General features: G+C 51.4%; 1 protein-coding gene and 1 long non-coding RNA gene across 2 annotated transcripts; one reads left to right on the top strand and one right to left on the bottom strand.

Annotated features, from left to right (window-relative positions):
* The first annotated feature begins 10037 nt into the window (after positions 1-10037).
* LOC308637309 lies at positions 10038-12447 on the top strand. The gene is made up of 2 exons (XR_014019589.1): positions 10038-11245; positions 11856-12447. It is a non-coding gene; the product is annotated as an uncharacterized lncRNA (long non-coding RNA).
* Positions 12448-14760: 2313 nt separating this feature from the next.
* On the bottom strand, positions 14761-16432 carry RNF225 (ring finger protein 225; the record flags this gene model as incomplete). The annotated part of the gene is made up of 1 exon (XM_081274636.1): positions 14761-16432. One exon carries the CDS (start codon positions 16430-16432, stop codon positions 15488-15490), a length of 945 nt encoding a protein of 314 aa, XP_081130762.1. The 3' UTR covers positions 14761-15487.
* Between the last annotated feature and the right edge of the window lie 980 nt (positions 16433-17412).

Consider the following 17412-nt stretch of genomic DNA (forward strand, 5'->3'; position numbering starts at 1 on the left):
ACATCTTTGTATGTGGTGCTGAGGATCGAACCCGGGCCGCACGCATGCCAGGCGAGCGGGCTACCGCTTGAGCCACATCTCCAGCCCTGGTGTGGTTCTTAACTATGCGGTACAGGTGGGCGTGTCTGCCAGTGGAATGCCTTGACCCGCAGGGGTCTTTGGTTGGTGGTTGATTGATTACAGTTCTCAAAAATAAATGAGAACCACAATAATGGGAAGTTATTCTCCACGTATGTATGATATGTTAAAATACAATCTATTGTCATGCATAACTAAAAAGAACATATTTTAAAAAGTGAAAAAGATGGGCTGGGGATGTGGCTCAAGCGGTAGCGCGCTCGCCTGGCATGCGTGCGGCCCGGGTTTGATCCTCAGCACCACATACCAACAAAGATGTTGTGTCCACCGAGAACTAAAAAATAAATATTAAAAATTCTCTCTTACTCTCTCCCTCTCCCTCCTCACTCTCTAAAAAAAAAATAAATAAATAAAAAATAAAAAAAAAATAAAAAGTGAAAAAGAAAATAGTGGGGCTGGGGCTGTACCTCTGTAGCAGAGAGCTTGCCTAGCACACACAAGGCACTGGGTTCAATCCCTAGCACCACATAAAAATAAAAATAAAGGCATTCTGTCCCTCTACAACTCCAAAAAAATTTTTTTAAATAGTGTATTATTGGGCTGGGGATGTGGCTCAAGGGGTAGCGCGCTCGCCTGGCATGCGTGCAGCCCAGGTTCGATCCTCAGCACCACATACAAAGCTGTTGTGTCCGCCGAGAACTAAAAAATAAATATTAAAAAAAAAACAACCTCCAAACGTCTGCTCCTTGCAACCCTACTCCTAGCTCTTTCAGACAAAAGGAAGAAAATGTATCCCGTTTTCCTCAGGAAAAGGGGTCTTCTTGACATAAAGATTCATAAAGTGGGGGCCACAAAAACATCTCTGGTTGAATGATCAAACTTTGTGGAAATAAACTTGTTTTTAAAAAAATAGTGTATTATTATCCCATGTGCATATATGACTACATGACTGGTGTGATTCTACATCATGTACAACCGGAAAAATGATAAGTTATACTCCATCTATGTCTGATGTGTCAAAGTGCATTCTATTGTTAGGTATAACTAACTAGAACAAACAAAAATAGTGTTCATTTGGAAAGGCAGGGCCAAAGTCAGTGGTAAGATAAATAAATGAGTAGTGTGTGGACTATTAAGATAAGCTCTAGGGCTGGGGATGTGGCTCAAGTGGTAGCGCGCTCGCCTGGCATGCGTGTGGCCCAGGTTCGATCCTCAGCACCACATACCAACAAAGATGTTGTGTCCGCCGAGAACTAAAAAATAAATATTAAAAATTCTCTCACTCTCTCTCCTCTTTTTTTAAAAAAAAAAAAAAAAAGATAAGCTCTAGTTCTGGTGCCAAAGACATGACTTGATTTGCCAGGAGAGAATCACAGCCCCTCAGTTTTCAGACAGGTCAGCTCACAGCTTGAAGACGAGACCAGGTTTTCCTGAGAAAGGACCTGGCATCATTGTCGACAGCAGGCACCACTGGACTGGGTGCAGCTCAGGGCAGATTGCCTGCCCTCCTGTGCCAGGCCTGAGTTCCATCCCCGGCGCATGCACAGTACACAATCTCAGTCTTCTTCCACACCTTCCCAGAGGGACTTGCGGCTAGTTGTTAGGGTGATTACACTGAGGAAAAGGGTACGCCCAGCCCTTCTGGGGTTTCCTGAACACTGTGCAAACTGACAGTTCCGTAAACCCCAAACACCATGATTGTCCTTTAGTGGAGCCCCATAATGGTCCATTGGTAGATGGTCTTAACTCAGGTACAACACTCTCTCTCTCTCTTTCTCTGTGGGGGGGGGGGGCGCACTGGGGATCTAACACAGATGAACTCTACCACTGTGCTACATCCTCAGCTCTTTTTATCTTGAAACAGGGCCTAAGTTGCTGAGGCTGGCCTCAAACTTGCAATCCTCCTGCCTCAGCCTCCTGAGTCACTGGATTACACTTGCATCACGGCACCAGCTTCAAGTACAACTCTGGATGAATTCCTTGGGTTCACTGGCCCACCCTGGTTACTTCCCCAGCCACTGAGTACATAATTGGTATAGGCATACCAATACCTGGCAGAACCCACATCACCACGCTGACCCGCAAAGTGAGTCACGTTGCGAGAAAGTTAAATGGAAGCCTCTGTGTATCTATGCCCTGCCTAGATAGCAAACTGGAAAGAGCAGCACATCCCTGGAAGAAATGCAGATTGGATCCACAGTCAGACTTTAGAACAGCAGAGGTGGTTGTGCACATCACATTCCTATTTAACTCATGAGTTCTGCCTGTGCAGCAGTTATCATTTTTAAAAAGTATTTTGTCACGAACCTTTATTTATTTATATATGGTGCTGAGAATTAAAGCCAGTGCCTCACACATTCTAATCAAGTGCTCTACCACTTACCCACAATCCCAGCCCAGAAGTTAGCATATCTTGATGAATGTGAACCACAGTAATTTTTTTTGTGCGTGTGTGTGTGTGTGTGTGTGTGTGGTGGTGCTGGAGATTGAACCCAGGGCCTTATGCATGTGAGACAAACACTCTACCACTCTACTGAGCTATACCCCCAGCCCAACCACAGTAGATTTAATCCAGTGGTGACACCAATTATCCCTGCTGTTCCAGAGGTAGTGCCCTTACTGCAACATGCAACAAGCCCCCAGCGCTGGGCATGCAGCCACGGAAAAATGGGTGTCTTTTTCTCCACATAGTTTGAAAGGACCACCAGAAACCATTTGCTTTTGCCTGGCCAGACCAACGGTGCACCTTCACACTGGTGCCTCAGGACCTGTCAGTCTGCTCTCTGCCATCATACAGCCCACAGAGCTCTTGATCATCTGGACACTCCAAAGGTGCCACATCAATCACTTTGTTGATGACATTATACTATGTGCATCTGATAAGAAGTAGCAAGTACTTTAGATACTTAATAAGACACAGGCAAACAGAGTAGGAGAGAAAACCTATGCAAATTCAGGGACTGCTACCTCTGTGAAGCCCTGCTGAAGTCTGACTGTGGATCTAATCTGCATTTCTTCCAGGGATGTGCTGCTCTTTCCAGTTTGCTATCTAGGCAGAGGCTTCCATTTAGCCTTCTTGCAAAGTGACTCCCTTTGGGGGTCAGCATGGTGATGTGGGTTCTGCCAGGTGTTGGTATGCCTATACCAGTTATGTACTCAGTGGCTGGGGAAGTAACCAGGGTGGACCAGTGAACCAGGAGTTCATCCAGAGATGTACTAGAAGCTGGGTGCGGTGGTGTCTGATTCTATCTACCACAACAGACTAGAGGCAAAGCACTTGTAAGCCTGTCATGTTTGACTCTACTTCTTTGACTATCCACAGAGTGGTCAAGCTTCCTGTTTGGGGTGGGAACCAGAAAGAAAGAAGGCTCTGAAACAGCTTCAGGCTGCAGGGCAGCCTACTCTACTACCTGGCTTGTGATTCAGCAGATTCAACATTTGAAATGTTTGTGGCAAGTGAGAATACTGTATGGATTGCAGAAGCTCAGGCCGCTGAGGCAGGAGGATTGCAGGTTCAAAGCCAGCCTCAGCAATTTAGCCCTACCTAACTGGGTGAGATCCTGTCTCTTAAAAAAAAAAAAAATACAAAAAAAGGGCTGGGCCTGTGATTCAGTGGTTAAGCACCTGTGGGTTCAATCCCCGGTAACAAATTAAATAAATAAATATATAAACAAACAAACAAACCAGTATGGAGCCTCCAGCAAGTAGCAAAGCACAACAGGATTTAGGAGCAAGTCTGTACCTTCTCTACCTTGGAGAGACTTTCTAGCTTGCTACTGCACCTTTAGTAGCAAACGAATGCCTATGAGCCATCAGGCAACCATGTGGCCTTAATGCCATCATGAGCTGGGTATTGTCGGACCCTTGTAGCCCTGAGTCAGCTGGGCACATGCAACAATCTGCCGTTTTGTGAAAATGGTCTATTAGAGATCAAGCTCGGCCTGCGACTCAGCAGGCCCTGCCTCAAGACTTGTGGAGGACTCAATGGCAGAGCATTTGTCCAGAATGGGCAGCTCCTTGGGTTCAAATCCTGTACTGAGAAGAAAAAAAAGACTTGACTGAGGAAGAAGAAAGGGTACATTTATAGCAGAAAGGGGCCATAACACCAACCAAACCAGGGACAGATAAGTGGGATCCGCTGGGCCCACTGAAAGCCCAGTCCCCAGACCTTACCCTATAAAATCTGAGGTGACAGCTGCTTGGGCTGCTTTCAGGGGCACTCGAGGGGAGCCAAGGACTGCATGTGCACAGCCCCAGCACCCATGGCACCAGCCAAGGGAGCAGCGAGTGGTCCAGTGTTGGGGTGCACTGGCCTTCCCAAGTTCCCAGGGGTGAGGCAGCGTGCTGAGGAGGGCAGGAGGGACGGACTCAGTGAGCTTGAGAGCTCAAGGCTCTCCAGCATCACCCCATGGCACAGGCCTCTGAGCACACTGTGAACCTCTCCTCCTCCTGGGAAAAATGCGTGTCCACATCCTCAAGTGTCACCAAACCCTGCAATGGATGGGTTCAGCCTATCCTGGGGGCAGAAGTATGGACAGATGGACCCTGCCAGGCCCTTGACCAGGAAGGGTCCTGCCACACTTCCACTGCATCAAACTTCCCAAAGGCCCGCAGCACAGTGCACACATCCTGATTCCACCTTCCTTCAGACCTGTTTCAGTCACCTTTTCACTGCTGTGACCCGAAGACCTGACAAGAAGAAGTAGAGAAGGAAAAGTTATTAGGGGGGTTCTCCTTCACAGATGGCTACTCCATTGCTTTGGGCTTGAAGTGAGGAAGGACATCATGACAGAAGGGTGTGGCAGAGGAAAGCAGCTCAGGGTAGCCTGGAAGCAGAAAGCTCCATTCCACAAAGACACAATATAGGCCCCAAAGGCCGCTCCCAGTGACCCACCTCCTCTACCACACCCTACAGTTACCACCATTCAAGTGGATTAATGCACCAATTAGGTTAAGGCTTTCATAACCCAATCACTTCACTTCTGAACCATCTTGTATTGTCTCACAGCTGAGCTCTGGGGGCCCCTCATATCTAAACCATAACAGCCTCTACCTCTGAGGGTCTGGTTGCCTCTTACTTTACTATTAGACACTGTGTCCAGTCTGCAGCAACAATAGGCAGGTGACCAGCCTCCCATCAGCTGGGGAGGCTGAAGCAGGAGGACGGCAACTTCAAAGCCAGCTTGCAGAACTTAGTGAGACCCTGTCTCAAAGTAAAATATAAAAAGGGGGGGCTGGGGTTGTAGTTCAGTGGTAGAGTGCTTGCCTAGCATGTGCAAGGCGCTGGGTTCGATCCTCAGCACCATGTAAAAATAATTAAATATAAATAAAAGTATTGTGTCCAACTACAACTAAAAAATTTAAAAAAATAAAAATAAAGGGATGGGGATGTGGCTCAAGCGGTAGCGCGCTCGCCTGGCATGCGTGGGGCCCCGGTTCGATCCTCAGCACCACATACCAACAAAGATGTTGTGTCTGCCGAGAACTAAAAAATAAATATTAAAAAAAAAATTCTCTCTCTCTCTCTCCTCTCTCACTCTCTCTTTAAAAAAAAAAAAGGGGGGGGGGCTGGGGATGTGGCTCAAGCGGTAGCGCGCTTGCCTGGCATGCATGCGGCCTGGGTTCGATCCTCAGTACCACGTACAAACAAAGATGTTGTGTCCGCCAAAAACTAAAAAAAAAAAAAATATTAAAATTCTCTCTCTCTATCTATCTTTAAAAAAAAAAAAAGAAATCAATTTAAAAAAAATAAATAAAAACTTATAAAATAAAAAGGGACGCAGTTGTAGTCAGAGGCTGGCCTAGCATGCAGGAGGTTCTGTGTTCAGTCCCCAATAGGAAGGAAGGAAGAGGCAGGAAAAGAATAAAAGGAGAGAAAAGGAAAGCCCAAGGCTCCAGGGACAGCAGACACACAAGCCCACAGAAGGAGATTCAACCCAGACCCAGGCCCTGCCGACACTCTTACCTACCTCATCACCATGCCACGGGCTCCATCCCCAGTCACTCGCCCTTCAGGAGAGTTGGCTCCCACCCCCTCTCTGCATTCCCCTCCTGACACAGGCGCCCTCCACAGAAGGCACTGTGACACCTGCACCTTACTGGTTTAAGAACTAGACAGCTGTTCTCACCGTCCAGACCCTTGGGGCACTTATTGCCCCCCCCAATCCAACACCTAGGTGCATTCTGGTCCACACAGCAGTTCTGACCACTCAGAAGTCTCCACCCAGGAGAGCTGAGAGCTTCTGCCCATGCAGAGCCACCACTCAGCAGCCTCTGGGACATCTCGCAATACTGGGCACAAACCTAAGCCTGGACCTTCCTCCTGAAACACAGACTGGGCTCTCAGTGTCAGTGGTTACCCCACCCTTTCCAGAAACAGTGTCAGAGAGCATGCACCAAATGCAGGACACAACCAGAATGTCTGGCCCTGCAGGGAGCAGGCTTGCAGCACCACGTAAACTACATTACCCAGAAATCTGGGTCCCATGACACCCTGACGCTCGACAATGCAGAAGGCCCAGTCTCAGACAAGCTAGTCCTTAGAGGCAAAATAGATGAATGGCTTACCCGGATGAGGGCAGGCAGGAATGAGATTTGACTGCTAAGGAGTTTTTTTTTTTTTTTTTTTTTTTTTTTTTTTTTTTTTTTAAAGATAGAGTGAGAGAGGAGAGAGAGAGAGAGAATTTTTTTTTAATATTTATTTTTTAGTTATCGGCGAACACAACATCTTTGTTTGTATGTGGTGCTAAGGATCGAACCCCGGCCGCACGCATGCCAGGTGAGCGCGCTACCGCTTGAGCCACATCCCCAGCCCGCTAAGGAGTTTTTAAAAAAATGTTGTTTGATACTTTGTCCCACAGCTCTGCTGTCCATGAATTGCATGGATGGGCAAATTGCAAAAAAAAAAAGCTTCAATAAAGCTATATTTAAAAAATAAAAAAGTAGGTGCCCAGGGCGATGGCGCATGACTTTAATAATCCCACCTTCCCAGGAGGCTTAGGCAGGAGGATCCCAAATTTCAGGACAGCTTGGGCAATTCAGCAAGACCCTGTCTCAAAATAAATTTTCAAAATGGTTTGGGGTGTAGTTCAGTGGTAGCCCATGGGTTGAACCAGAGTGATTAAAAAATATGGCAGGGAGCTGGGGATGTGGCTCAAGCGGTAGCGTGCTCGCCTGGCATGCGTGCGGCCCGGGTTCGATCCTCAGCACCACATACCAACAAAGATGTTGTGTCTGCCGAGAACTAAAAAATAAATATTAAAAATTCTCTCTCTCTCTCTCTCTCTAAAAAAAAAAAAAAAAAAAAAAAAAAAAAAAAATATGGCAGGGGCTGGGGTTGTGGTTCAGCGGTAGTGCACTTGCCTGGCATGTGTGAGTTCGATTCTCAGCACCCCATATAAATAAATGAATAAAATAAAGGTCCATCAACTGTAATGCCAATTTCGTGGGACTCCAATAGACCTTCAGGAGCCGAATCTGATACAATCACACAAGAGTCTTTATTGCAAGCTGGAGCCTGGACTCACAACAACCGTTCCCAACACAGTGGTCCCAGTCCTTTGTCCAGTGAGATTTTATAGGTTTTGGGGGATACTCTATGCGTCACAACATCACACAGCAAATCATTCCATGCCGCGGGAAAATCAAACAACAACTCTTAACATTGATTAGCACATTCACTGGCGGGAACAAGTTGGGTAGGGGTGATTGGTTAGTACAAGAGGGGGGTTCCTTTGAACTGATTGGTTTAAGCCTCGAAGGGTGTACTTACTAAACTACAAGGTTTCCCAACATGTTATCAATCACTGTAAACTACTGGGGGGTCATCTGGCATCCCAGGTATTCTCCCTGTCTCATGCTGATTGGTGGTTGCTAGGAGGTTGCTAAGGGTCCTCACCTAGCCTGACAGAGTCAAAGCCACAGATCTCTCCTATTATTTACAGACAAACAACTCAGCAGGGAGTCTAGAAAGGCTCTGTGGGGTTTTCCAAGGACAAGGGTCACGCCCCCTTCCTTAGGACAGGCCTTGAGGTAGAAGCTGCTGTTATTGATTTATTTTCTTTTACACATTTTTTTTAGAATTTATTATTTATTTATTATTTGTATGTGGTGCTGAGGATGGAACTCAGGGCCTTGCGCGTGAGAGGCGAGCGCTCTACCACTGAACCACAACCCCAGCTCCTATTTATTTATTTTCAAAAATGGAGTCACATCAGTTTCTTACAACTAGAAAATACCTATTAAAATTTTTAAAAAATAAAAAATATGGCAAAGGGGCCTGGGAATGTGGCTCAGAAGTAAAGTGCTTGCCTGGCATGCATTAGGCCCTGGGTTCAAATCCCCAAGCACCAAATAAATAAATAAATAAAAATATGACAAAGAACCAGAGAGATTCATTGTTAGAATCTGAGCAGCCAGGCAGGATGGCTCGGATGCCTGAAGCAGGAGGATCCCAGGTTCGAAGCCCAGCCACAGCAACTTATAGCAAAGCTCTAAGCAACTTAGACTGTATCAATATAAAAAAGGACTGGGTAGTGGCTCAGTGGTTAAGCACCCTTGGGTTCAATCCCTGCTACCAAAAAAGAAAAAAAAAAAAAAAAAGGACATGTTCATCCCCAGGGAGCGGGGGATGCAGATGACTGTCACACTCCCTAGGATGGGGAAGCCAAACTCTGCTCCTTCCCATTGACGCCAGAATTAGACAGGCAGTCTGTATAGACAGGTAAATAGAGTCAGGTCCAGGTCCGGTCAAGGAGGGCAATTTTGAGTGAGTCTGGGAAGTTGGAGACTGTCTCCTGAGGGATCTTATCAAGAACCTGCCCCGGCTCCAACCTGTTGCCAAGGTAACCCATCCCAGGAATTTCCCCTCCCTACTGGGAGGGGAAAATGCACGCCAGGCAAGCACTTTACCACTGAACCACATCCCCAGGCCCCTCGGCCATATTTTTTAAATTTTTTAATAGGTATTTTCTAGTTGTTGTAAGAAACTGATGTGACTCCATTTTTGAAAATAAATAAATAGGGGCTTCCCCCTTCAGCCCACCGGTTTCCCACCCGTGGGCCCTCCCACCCGGCATTCCTGGGCCTCGTCACCTCTGCGGAAGGAGAAAGATGAGGAGGGAAGGAGGGGAACAGAGGAACCCTAGGACGAGAACAGGGGCAGAACACCTCGCCTCTGGGGACGCCAGGACACCAGCCAGGCCCCCGCCTCCCTGGCAGAAGTCTGTCACCCCTTTTTAATGAACCCGGCTTCCTAGCTTGCCTCGGCTGCTGCTCAAGGTTCAGACCTCACCGTGTGGGGAAGCCGGGCTCGCCCTGGGTCGCATGTCACTCTTCCTCTGTCACCTCCTCTACCTGTGTACAAACTGGCCGCACTGAAGTGTCTTCACCGCTCACTGTACCGCCAAGGCGCCGGAGCAAGTGCCCCTCGCCACGGCCTGGGCCTGACTCCAGGGCCGGGCGCACCGCCACGACGCCGCGCGCCCCCTTCGGCTGGAGGATTTGTTGTCAGGATCCCTCCTCCGGGCTCACTCGTCCCGCTCCAGCCCGGCAGCCGCCGGCCACACCCTTCGTTCCTCCCCGACTCGCTGCGGCCGTCGGGTTTCCACCTCCTCCTCGCCCGATCCACCCCTGGCGCTCGGGGCGGCGCGCGGCGTCAGAGCCACGCAGGTCTCGGGCTCCTGACGGGTCAGCCTCTCCCTCTGGCGTTCCCGCCCTGGCCGGCCCGGGTCTGAGAGCCGCGCGCAGACCTCGCGGTACGGCGGAGGCGGGGCCTGACCGCCGGAGCTCTCGCCTGATTGGCCGTTCAGATCCACCCGGCGGGGGGGGGGGCCTGACCGCCGGAGCTCTCGCCTGATTGGCCGTTCAGATCCACCCGGCGGGGGGGGGGGGCCTGACCGCCGGAGCTCTCGCCTGATTGGCCGTTCAGATCTGACGCGACGGGGAGGGCGGGGCCTGTGGCTCTAGCCCTAAAAGTCGCGACTCTCCTGCCCGGAGGGGGTCTCCTGCCACCCCCTCCGCTTTCCCGTTGACCCGGGAGGGGGCGAGGGAGGAGGTCAGATGGTGGCCCCGTGTGTCGGCGAGAAGTGCGTCGGAGGAGAACGGAGGAGGGAGGGAAAACCGGCTGCCCGGCGGAGGTGAGGCGAGCAGGGATTTTGAAGAAAGCTCCCGCAGCCCACCCGGCCCTGCTGGGCCGCCTGTGTGACCATCTTCAGTCGGGACCTGGCACCCCCCAGTGTCCGGCGACGGCCCCTCTGGGCCACGGACTTGTCGGGTCTGGGCAGGGGCCTCTCGGACCGTGCTGAGAAAAGGCGGGCAGGATTCTGTATGAGTCAGGGCCCTCTAGAGGAACAGAACCAAGAGGAGGTATGATTATTTATTAGCTTGGCTTCTACAACCGAAAGCTGGGTAGTCCACAGTGGCCATGGCAGGCTGGAGAGCTGGAGGAACCAGCAGCAGCATGGTCCAAGATGCTGAACCTCAGAACAAGAGAGGTCAGTGGTGCTGCCCCATCCAAGATGAAGGCTTCTGAAAACTCCCTGGAGAATCACTGGCAGAGTCCACTTGGGAAGAGTGGAGGAGCAAGAGTCTGATGTCCTCCTACCATCCCAGCAGCAATCAAGAATGCAGTCAAGAAGAATCTAGCTTGCATCTGCTGCCACTTCCTGGTTCTTCAGCTTTTATTCCATCCAAGCCTCCAATCTCTTGGACTGGGCTGCCCACATATAGGGAGGGTCTCCACTTTGGTTATCTATCCCACATGCCAGTCATTCCTAGACATACCCTCACCGACACACCCAGAAGCCTCTTTTTTTACATATTAATTTTTTAGTTTTAGGTGGACACAATATCTTTATTTTACATTTATGTGGTGCTGAGGATCGAACCCAGTGCCTCATGCCTGGTAGGCGAGCGCTCTACTACTGAGCCACAACCCCAGCCCCCAGAAGCCTGTTAATCCTCAGCATTTTAATCCAATCAAGTTGACGATTTAAATTAACCATTATAGATCACAAACAGTGGAGCCCCTGACATCCCTCCTGGCTTGTGGGGAAGAGAGCTGGGAGACAGGACCAGGGAAGGTTTGGGAAAATGAGCTTGGCAGAGGAGGCAGTGTGGTGGCCAGAAGAAGGGGTCAGTCTGCTCAGCCCTTCATCTGCAGTGTGAGGTCAGTCCTTGTTCCTGAGGCCCCTAACCCTGGTATGTAAAAGTCACTCAACAAATACTTGTGGATAAACAAATTTCCTCAAATTGAGGGTTTATTGTCGCCCATATTAGAGAAGAGAGAACCAAGGCCTGGCCCACACAGGCCTCTTGGGCACCTGTGCCAGAGTCTGAAGCTGTCTCCACTTTCTGGGCATCAAGGCACAACAAAACTGGGGCTAAGTGACAAGGCCATGGGACCAGTGGTGGTGTCCAGTGGGCATGGGGTGGGCAAAGGGAGGGTGCAAAACTCCCGAGCCCAAGATGAGAGGGAAATGGGCTGGGGTGAAAAAGTACCCCGTGGTCCTGTGCTGGGTGGTTTAGGGCAGCCCCTTTGTGGGCAGTGGGCAAGGAGGAACCAAAGTAGTAATCTACAGATGGATGTCAGCAACACCTGGGTTCTGTCATCAGCCTCCTTTTAGGGAAGGAGAGGATAAGGCCCAGGCTCCCAGACTGGAATGGTGCAGAAGCCACAGTAGTTCTTCCAAGGCAGCTAGTTAGGACAGGGAGGGGACAGCCCTGCCCACACCCCCGGCCTCCAACTGTCCTCCCCAGATTCATTTACCTTTCTGCAGGATATGCACCTACCTCAATGCCAGCTCTTGAATGCACTTAAGGATACATCCCTGAGGTTCCCTCCTCCAGGATCCTGCAGGGTCCTCCTCAGACGGCAAACTCTCTGGCTTCTCTTCACTGCCAGCCAAGGATCCCTTTCTGGCCAGGTCTACCCACCCTCACTCCCCCAGGTTGGGGTGGAGGAGAGTCAATGAGGAGGGAGATCTCAGAATCCCAAAGATGTCCAGGTGGTGATCCCTAGAACCTGTGAGTCTGCTACCTTACCTAGAAAAATGGACCTTGTAGATTGATTAGCTTAAGACTCTGGGGTGGGAGTTATCTTGGATGATCTGTACAGACCCAGGGTACTCTCACAGTCTTTTTAAGTGAAAGAGAAGGGTCAGAGAGGTTTGTAGATATTATGCTGATGGCTTTGAAGAAACTATGCCAAGCCAAGGAAGACAGCTGTAGAAGCTGGGAAAACTATGGACACAGATTTTTGCATAGCCTCCAAAAAGAACTAGAACTGTTTGAATCTGGCTGTTAGTCCAGTGAAATGATCTTGGGCTTCTGGACTGCAGAACTGTAAGATAATAAATGTATTGTCCTAAGGCATTGAGTTGGGGATAGTTTGTTACAGTAGCCAGAGAAGGGACCACCAGCCCTGCTCCTTCCTGAGGCAGGGGTGTGGCTTCCCAGTGACCCAGGGTGCTAACCCCAGCTCCCACGGATGATGTTCACAGTGGTGTGGGGCAAGAACTGGTCTGGGAAGACACACCCTGGACTCCCTGGTATTCCTCCTCTGGCTTGCCACCTGAACTACTTCTGAAGACATGCCTGAGCCAGGGTGTTGGGGCCCTGGCAAGCCTGGGGTACCTGCAAGCATTCCCAGGCTGCATCTCAGTGATCTGTGATGCCACCAATTTCCAGTAACCATTCCCCCAGTGACCTCTTGGCACCCACTGCATTTCCAGTGCTGGTGACAGACATGTGAACATCACACAGGAGCTTCCCATCACACATGAGCCTCCCCGTCCCTTGGTGAACCCCCCAACACCAAGTGGGGTTTCAAGGCCTGTGGTCAGTCAGTGCAGAAGGTAGCTACCATCGGCCTCTCCTGGGAGCCCATGCCAGCTTCCCTGAAGACTGCTGTGAACTAGGAGACTCCAACTTCCACGGGAGCCGGAGGAGAGGCTCCGCAGAGCTGGTGGAGCCATGGAGAAGGAAACTGGCCCCTGCCCTCAAACTAAAATGCTTCTTCACATCAAGAAAGCAGCCAAGAATGTGAGGAGAGCCCACGGAATGGGAGAAAATCTCAGCCAGATGCACCTCAGAGCACTGATCTCTAGGATATATAAAGAACTCAAGAATTAAAAAAACTGAACGTCAAAAAAGCAAATAACCCAATCAAAAATGAACAAAGGAACCAAACACTTCACAAAAGAAGAAATGTGAATGGTCAATAAATATATGAAAAGATGTTCGCTATCTCTAGCAATTAGAGAAATGCAAATTAAAACTACCATGAGATTTCATCTCACTCCAGTCAGAATGGCAGCTATCAAGAATACAAATAACCATAAATGTCGGTGAGGATGTGGGGAAAATGATGAATTTGTTGTGACTGCAAATTGGTGCAACCACTCTGGAATGCAACCACCATTTGACCCAGCTGTCCCACTCCCTGGTTTGTGAGCTGGGTAGGGGAGGTAATACTAAATATCAGCATACTACAGTAACAGCTCAATTAACAATAGCTAAGTTATGAAACCAACATAGGTGCCCTTCAATAGATGAATGGATCAAGAAAATGTAGTACATATACACAATGGGATATTAGCCACAAAGAAGAATGAGATTATGGCATTAGCTGGTAAATGGATGGAACTAGAGACTTTCCTGGTAAATGAAATAAGCCAACCCCCCCCCCAAAAAAAAAAGGCCAAATGGTTTCTCCGATATGTGGCTGCTAGGTGCCCTGGGGGTGGGAGGGTATTGTAATGGATTAGACAGGGCAGAGTGGTGGTGGTGGGGGGGGGAGAGAATGAAGATGGGAATGGGAAAGACAGTAGAATTAATCAGAGGTAACTTCCTATGTTCACCATGAATACACAACCAGTGAAACTCTACATCATGTACTCCTACAAGTATGTATGTTATGTCAAAATACATTCTACCATCATATATAACTACATTATAACAAAAAAATTGGCCCTTGGAAATTAATCAGGGTGAAGGGACTCGGGCAGGAAAAGAGGCCAGAATCACTCAGGCTAACCAGGGAAGTCCAGGACTCCTCTAGTCACATCTTGTGTCTGACTTGGGCCACCTTGGCTTCCGTAAGCCATGATGACCACAGCTGCCCCACAGCATGTTGGGAGGTTTGCAGGGTCATGACCCAGAGGTGAAGGCAAGCTGGGACTTAGAAACAGGGTAGCAGCCAGTTTTCATGAGATGGCCTCGCTGGGCCTCAGCAATTTAGCAAGGCCCAAAGCAACTAAGAGAGACGTGTCTCAAAAAGTAAATAGTTCAGGGGGCTGAGGATGTGGCTCAAGCGGTAGTGCGCTTGCCTGGCCTGCGTGCGGCGGGGTTCGACCCTCAATACCAACAAAAATGTTGTGTCCGCGGAAAACTAAAAAGTAAATATTAAAATTCTCTCTCTCTCTTTAAAAAAAAAAAAAGTAAATAGTTCAGGGACAGTGGAACATACCAGTAATCCCAGGGGCTGGGGAGGCTGAGACAGGAGGATCTCAAGTTCAAAGTCAGCCTCAGCAATTGCAGGTGCGAAGCAACTCAGTGAGACCCTGTCTCTAAATAAAATACAAAATAGGGCTGGGGATGTGGCTCAGTGGCCGAGTGCCCTTGAATTCAGTCCCCAAGACACCCCTGCCACCCCCCCCCAAAAAAAAAAATGTAAAAAGGACTGGGGATGTGGCTCAGCAGTTAAGGGCCTCTGGGTTCAATCTCTGGTACTAAAGAGAGAGACAAAGACAGAGACAGGGCCCTAATCATCCCTGGTCAGGTCATCCCTGCCCCTCTGAGCCGGAGTTCCAGCCAGGGGCAAACTTGTCTTCCTATGTCCATCCTACAGGCAGTAGAGTGAAAAGAAAAGCTCACACTCCGTGTGGGATAGTTGTCCCTGCAAGGAACAGTGGAGGGGCATGACCACAAGATATTAACAGCAACTTTTCTCTCCAAGACCCCTCGACCTACAGTGCACCCCAAGGAAGAGTGGATCAGAACCTTCAACCCTGGTGCCGGCTGGGGATTCTTCCGCGGCCCTCTTTCAAGTTCAGAGCCCCTGTATGGATGTCAGTGGGGTAGCGCCCAGCTGGACTCCACTAGACTCCCAACTGGATCTCACAGGGGTGAGGTTCACCAATGACCTCCAGGAAAACCCTTACAAACGTCAGGCCAGGGCACCCTCAGCTGGACAGCCATGGGAATCAGCCAGAGACATCTCCAGGTGGCCTCCCATGAGGGTCAGGTGTGTTCCCAGAGGATCCATGTGGACCCGCTGCGGTGGTTGCTGCTGTCCGTGGTGGTACTACCTAAGTGCCCTGCCCAGTCTGAAGAGATAGGTGCTGGGAATGCACGCGCTAAGGCCCCAGGGGATGCCCAGAGGATCCCAGGCGCAGCGCGGAGGAGGCACTCATCGAGGGCCCCACACCCTCCTCATGCCCCGTAGTCGTGGGGTCCAGCCGGGGCCCTCCCCTGCTTGCCACGTGCGGTCTGATGGGTCGTCCAGCGTGCCCTCTGGCTGGGCTGGGTCCTTAGGGACGCTCTCGCGCTCCAGTGCACCCACTGCAGTCCCTGGCAGGGGGTTGTCCAGGTCAGGGCTGGTGGGGCGCGGCGTCCAGGGTGGCCCCAGCGTGGGTCGCGGCGGAAACCAGGAGAAGCCGGGCTCAGGGGCCAGAGCCACCAGCTGCGGCCGCACGGGACCGGCGGAGGCAGCGTGAGGGATGAGGAAGAAGATGTAGACGCCGGAGACCACGAGGCCCGCGGCCACCAGCACGGCCAGCGCAACGGCCGTGTTGAAGACCCAGGCCGGGCTGCTCAGCGTCAGGCGGCGCGACAGCGGGCGGCCGAGGCGCAGAGGCGGCGGCGGGGGAGCGCGCGCGGCGCAGCTCTTGCGCGGCCCGGGCGGCGGCGGCGGCGGCCGCAGGTAGAGCAGCCCGCGGCGGCGGTCGAAGCGCACGGAGCCCTGGTGCGGTGGCGGCGCGCGCGCGTCGCGGGGCAGCAAGCCAGGCTGCGTGGGCAAGGCGGGCAGCCCTCCGCGCGGCGCCAGGCGTGTGGGCGCGCGGCACACCGGACAGGCCACCGCGTCGCCGCCGCCCGCCGTGGCCAGCGACAGGCGCGCCAGGCACTCGAGGCAGAAGATGTGGCCGCAGTCCAGGCGCTTGGGCAGCTTGAACACGCCGTTGAAGGGCGACACACAGATGAGGCACTCCATGGGAGACGCGGGGGGCAGGATGGGGCCCGAGCTGGGGCTCCCATCGCCCTCGTCCTCCTCTGCGTCCTCTTCCTCATCTCCACCTGGGAAGCGGGGGCCTGCACTCCGCAGGCGGCGGAGCCAGGGAGGCCGCGGGCAGGGCATCTGGACCCAACCTACGGGGAGAGGTGGTCAGGCAAGGAAGGATGTCTAGAAAAGGGGCTGCTCTGAGGGAGTTACCCAGAACAGGGGGGGATTGTCAGGTTACCAGGAGCCAAGGCGTCAGGGATGGGCCCTCGGAAGGTCCAGGCAGACTGAAGCCACTTGTAGATTGTGTGGACTCAGTGTCTCCAGGAAGGAATCGGTGCAGGGGACCAAGGTTAAGTGGGACTCCCAGACCTGGGAAGCAAACCTGGCTGTGCCAAGGATGTCCCAAGATGCCACGGAGGACCCACCAGGGTCAACTCCTGATAAAGGACAGGGGTGAAGGCACAGCAGCAACCCTCCCTACCTTGTGATGCCTTCTCCTCTGCCTGCTGGGGGTGTCCCTCCTGTACTGCCCAGTTTCTGGTCTGCCTGCTGTTGGGTATGAGTGCCCCTCCCTAGGGGAGGGTGTCTGACCTGGGGCCACCCTCCACAGGTCCCACGCACCTGCTTAACTCGTCTGGCTGGCTACCCCACCCCCAAGACCAGGCCTGCCAGGAACAGCAAGCCTGACTGCAGATGGATGCTGATGATACTGGGCAGGCAGGGATGCAACCACCCTTTTTCAAAACCTACCTTGGTGCCCCTGTAACCCTATCAACTGGAGTTTGTAAGACAAGGATCCCAAGGGGGTTGGCCTAAGAGTTTCAGGGGGCTGGGGATGTAGCTTCCTGTGCAAGGACACAGGTTCAATCCACTGTGAAACCAAACATTCCACTATGGAGCCACCAGATGAGCTGCCTGGGCAGGCTCCTGCTTCTCCTAGCACCCTGTGAGTACAGGCCACAACCCAAAGCCAGCATACACATCTAAGAGGTGAACAGCTGGACTGACCAGCCTGCACACAGGGCTGGGATGACTGTGGCCCAGACAACAGACCCTCTTTACCTCTACCTGGGCGTGCTTTTGGGGAGCCTGACCTCAGGATGATCCACAGGTAC

The sequence above is a fragment of the Spermophilus citellus genome (genome assembly GCF_964194105.1).
Source record: "Spermophilus citellus genome assembly, chromosome: 18".
In the NCBI taxonomy this organism is placed as follows: Eukaryota; Metazoa; Chordata; class Mammalia; order Rodentia; family Sciuridae; genus Spermophilus; species Spermophilus citellus.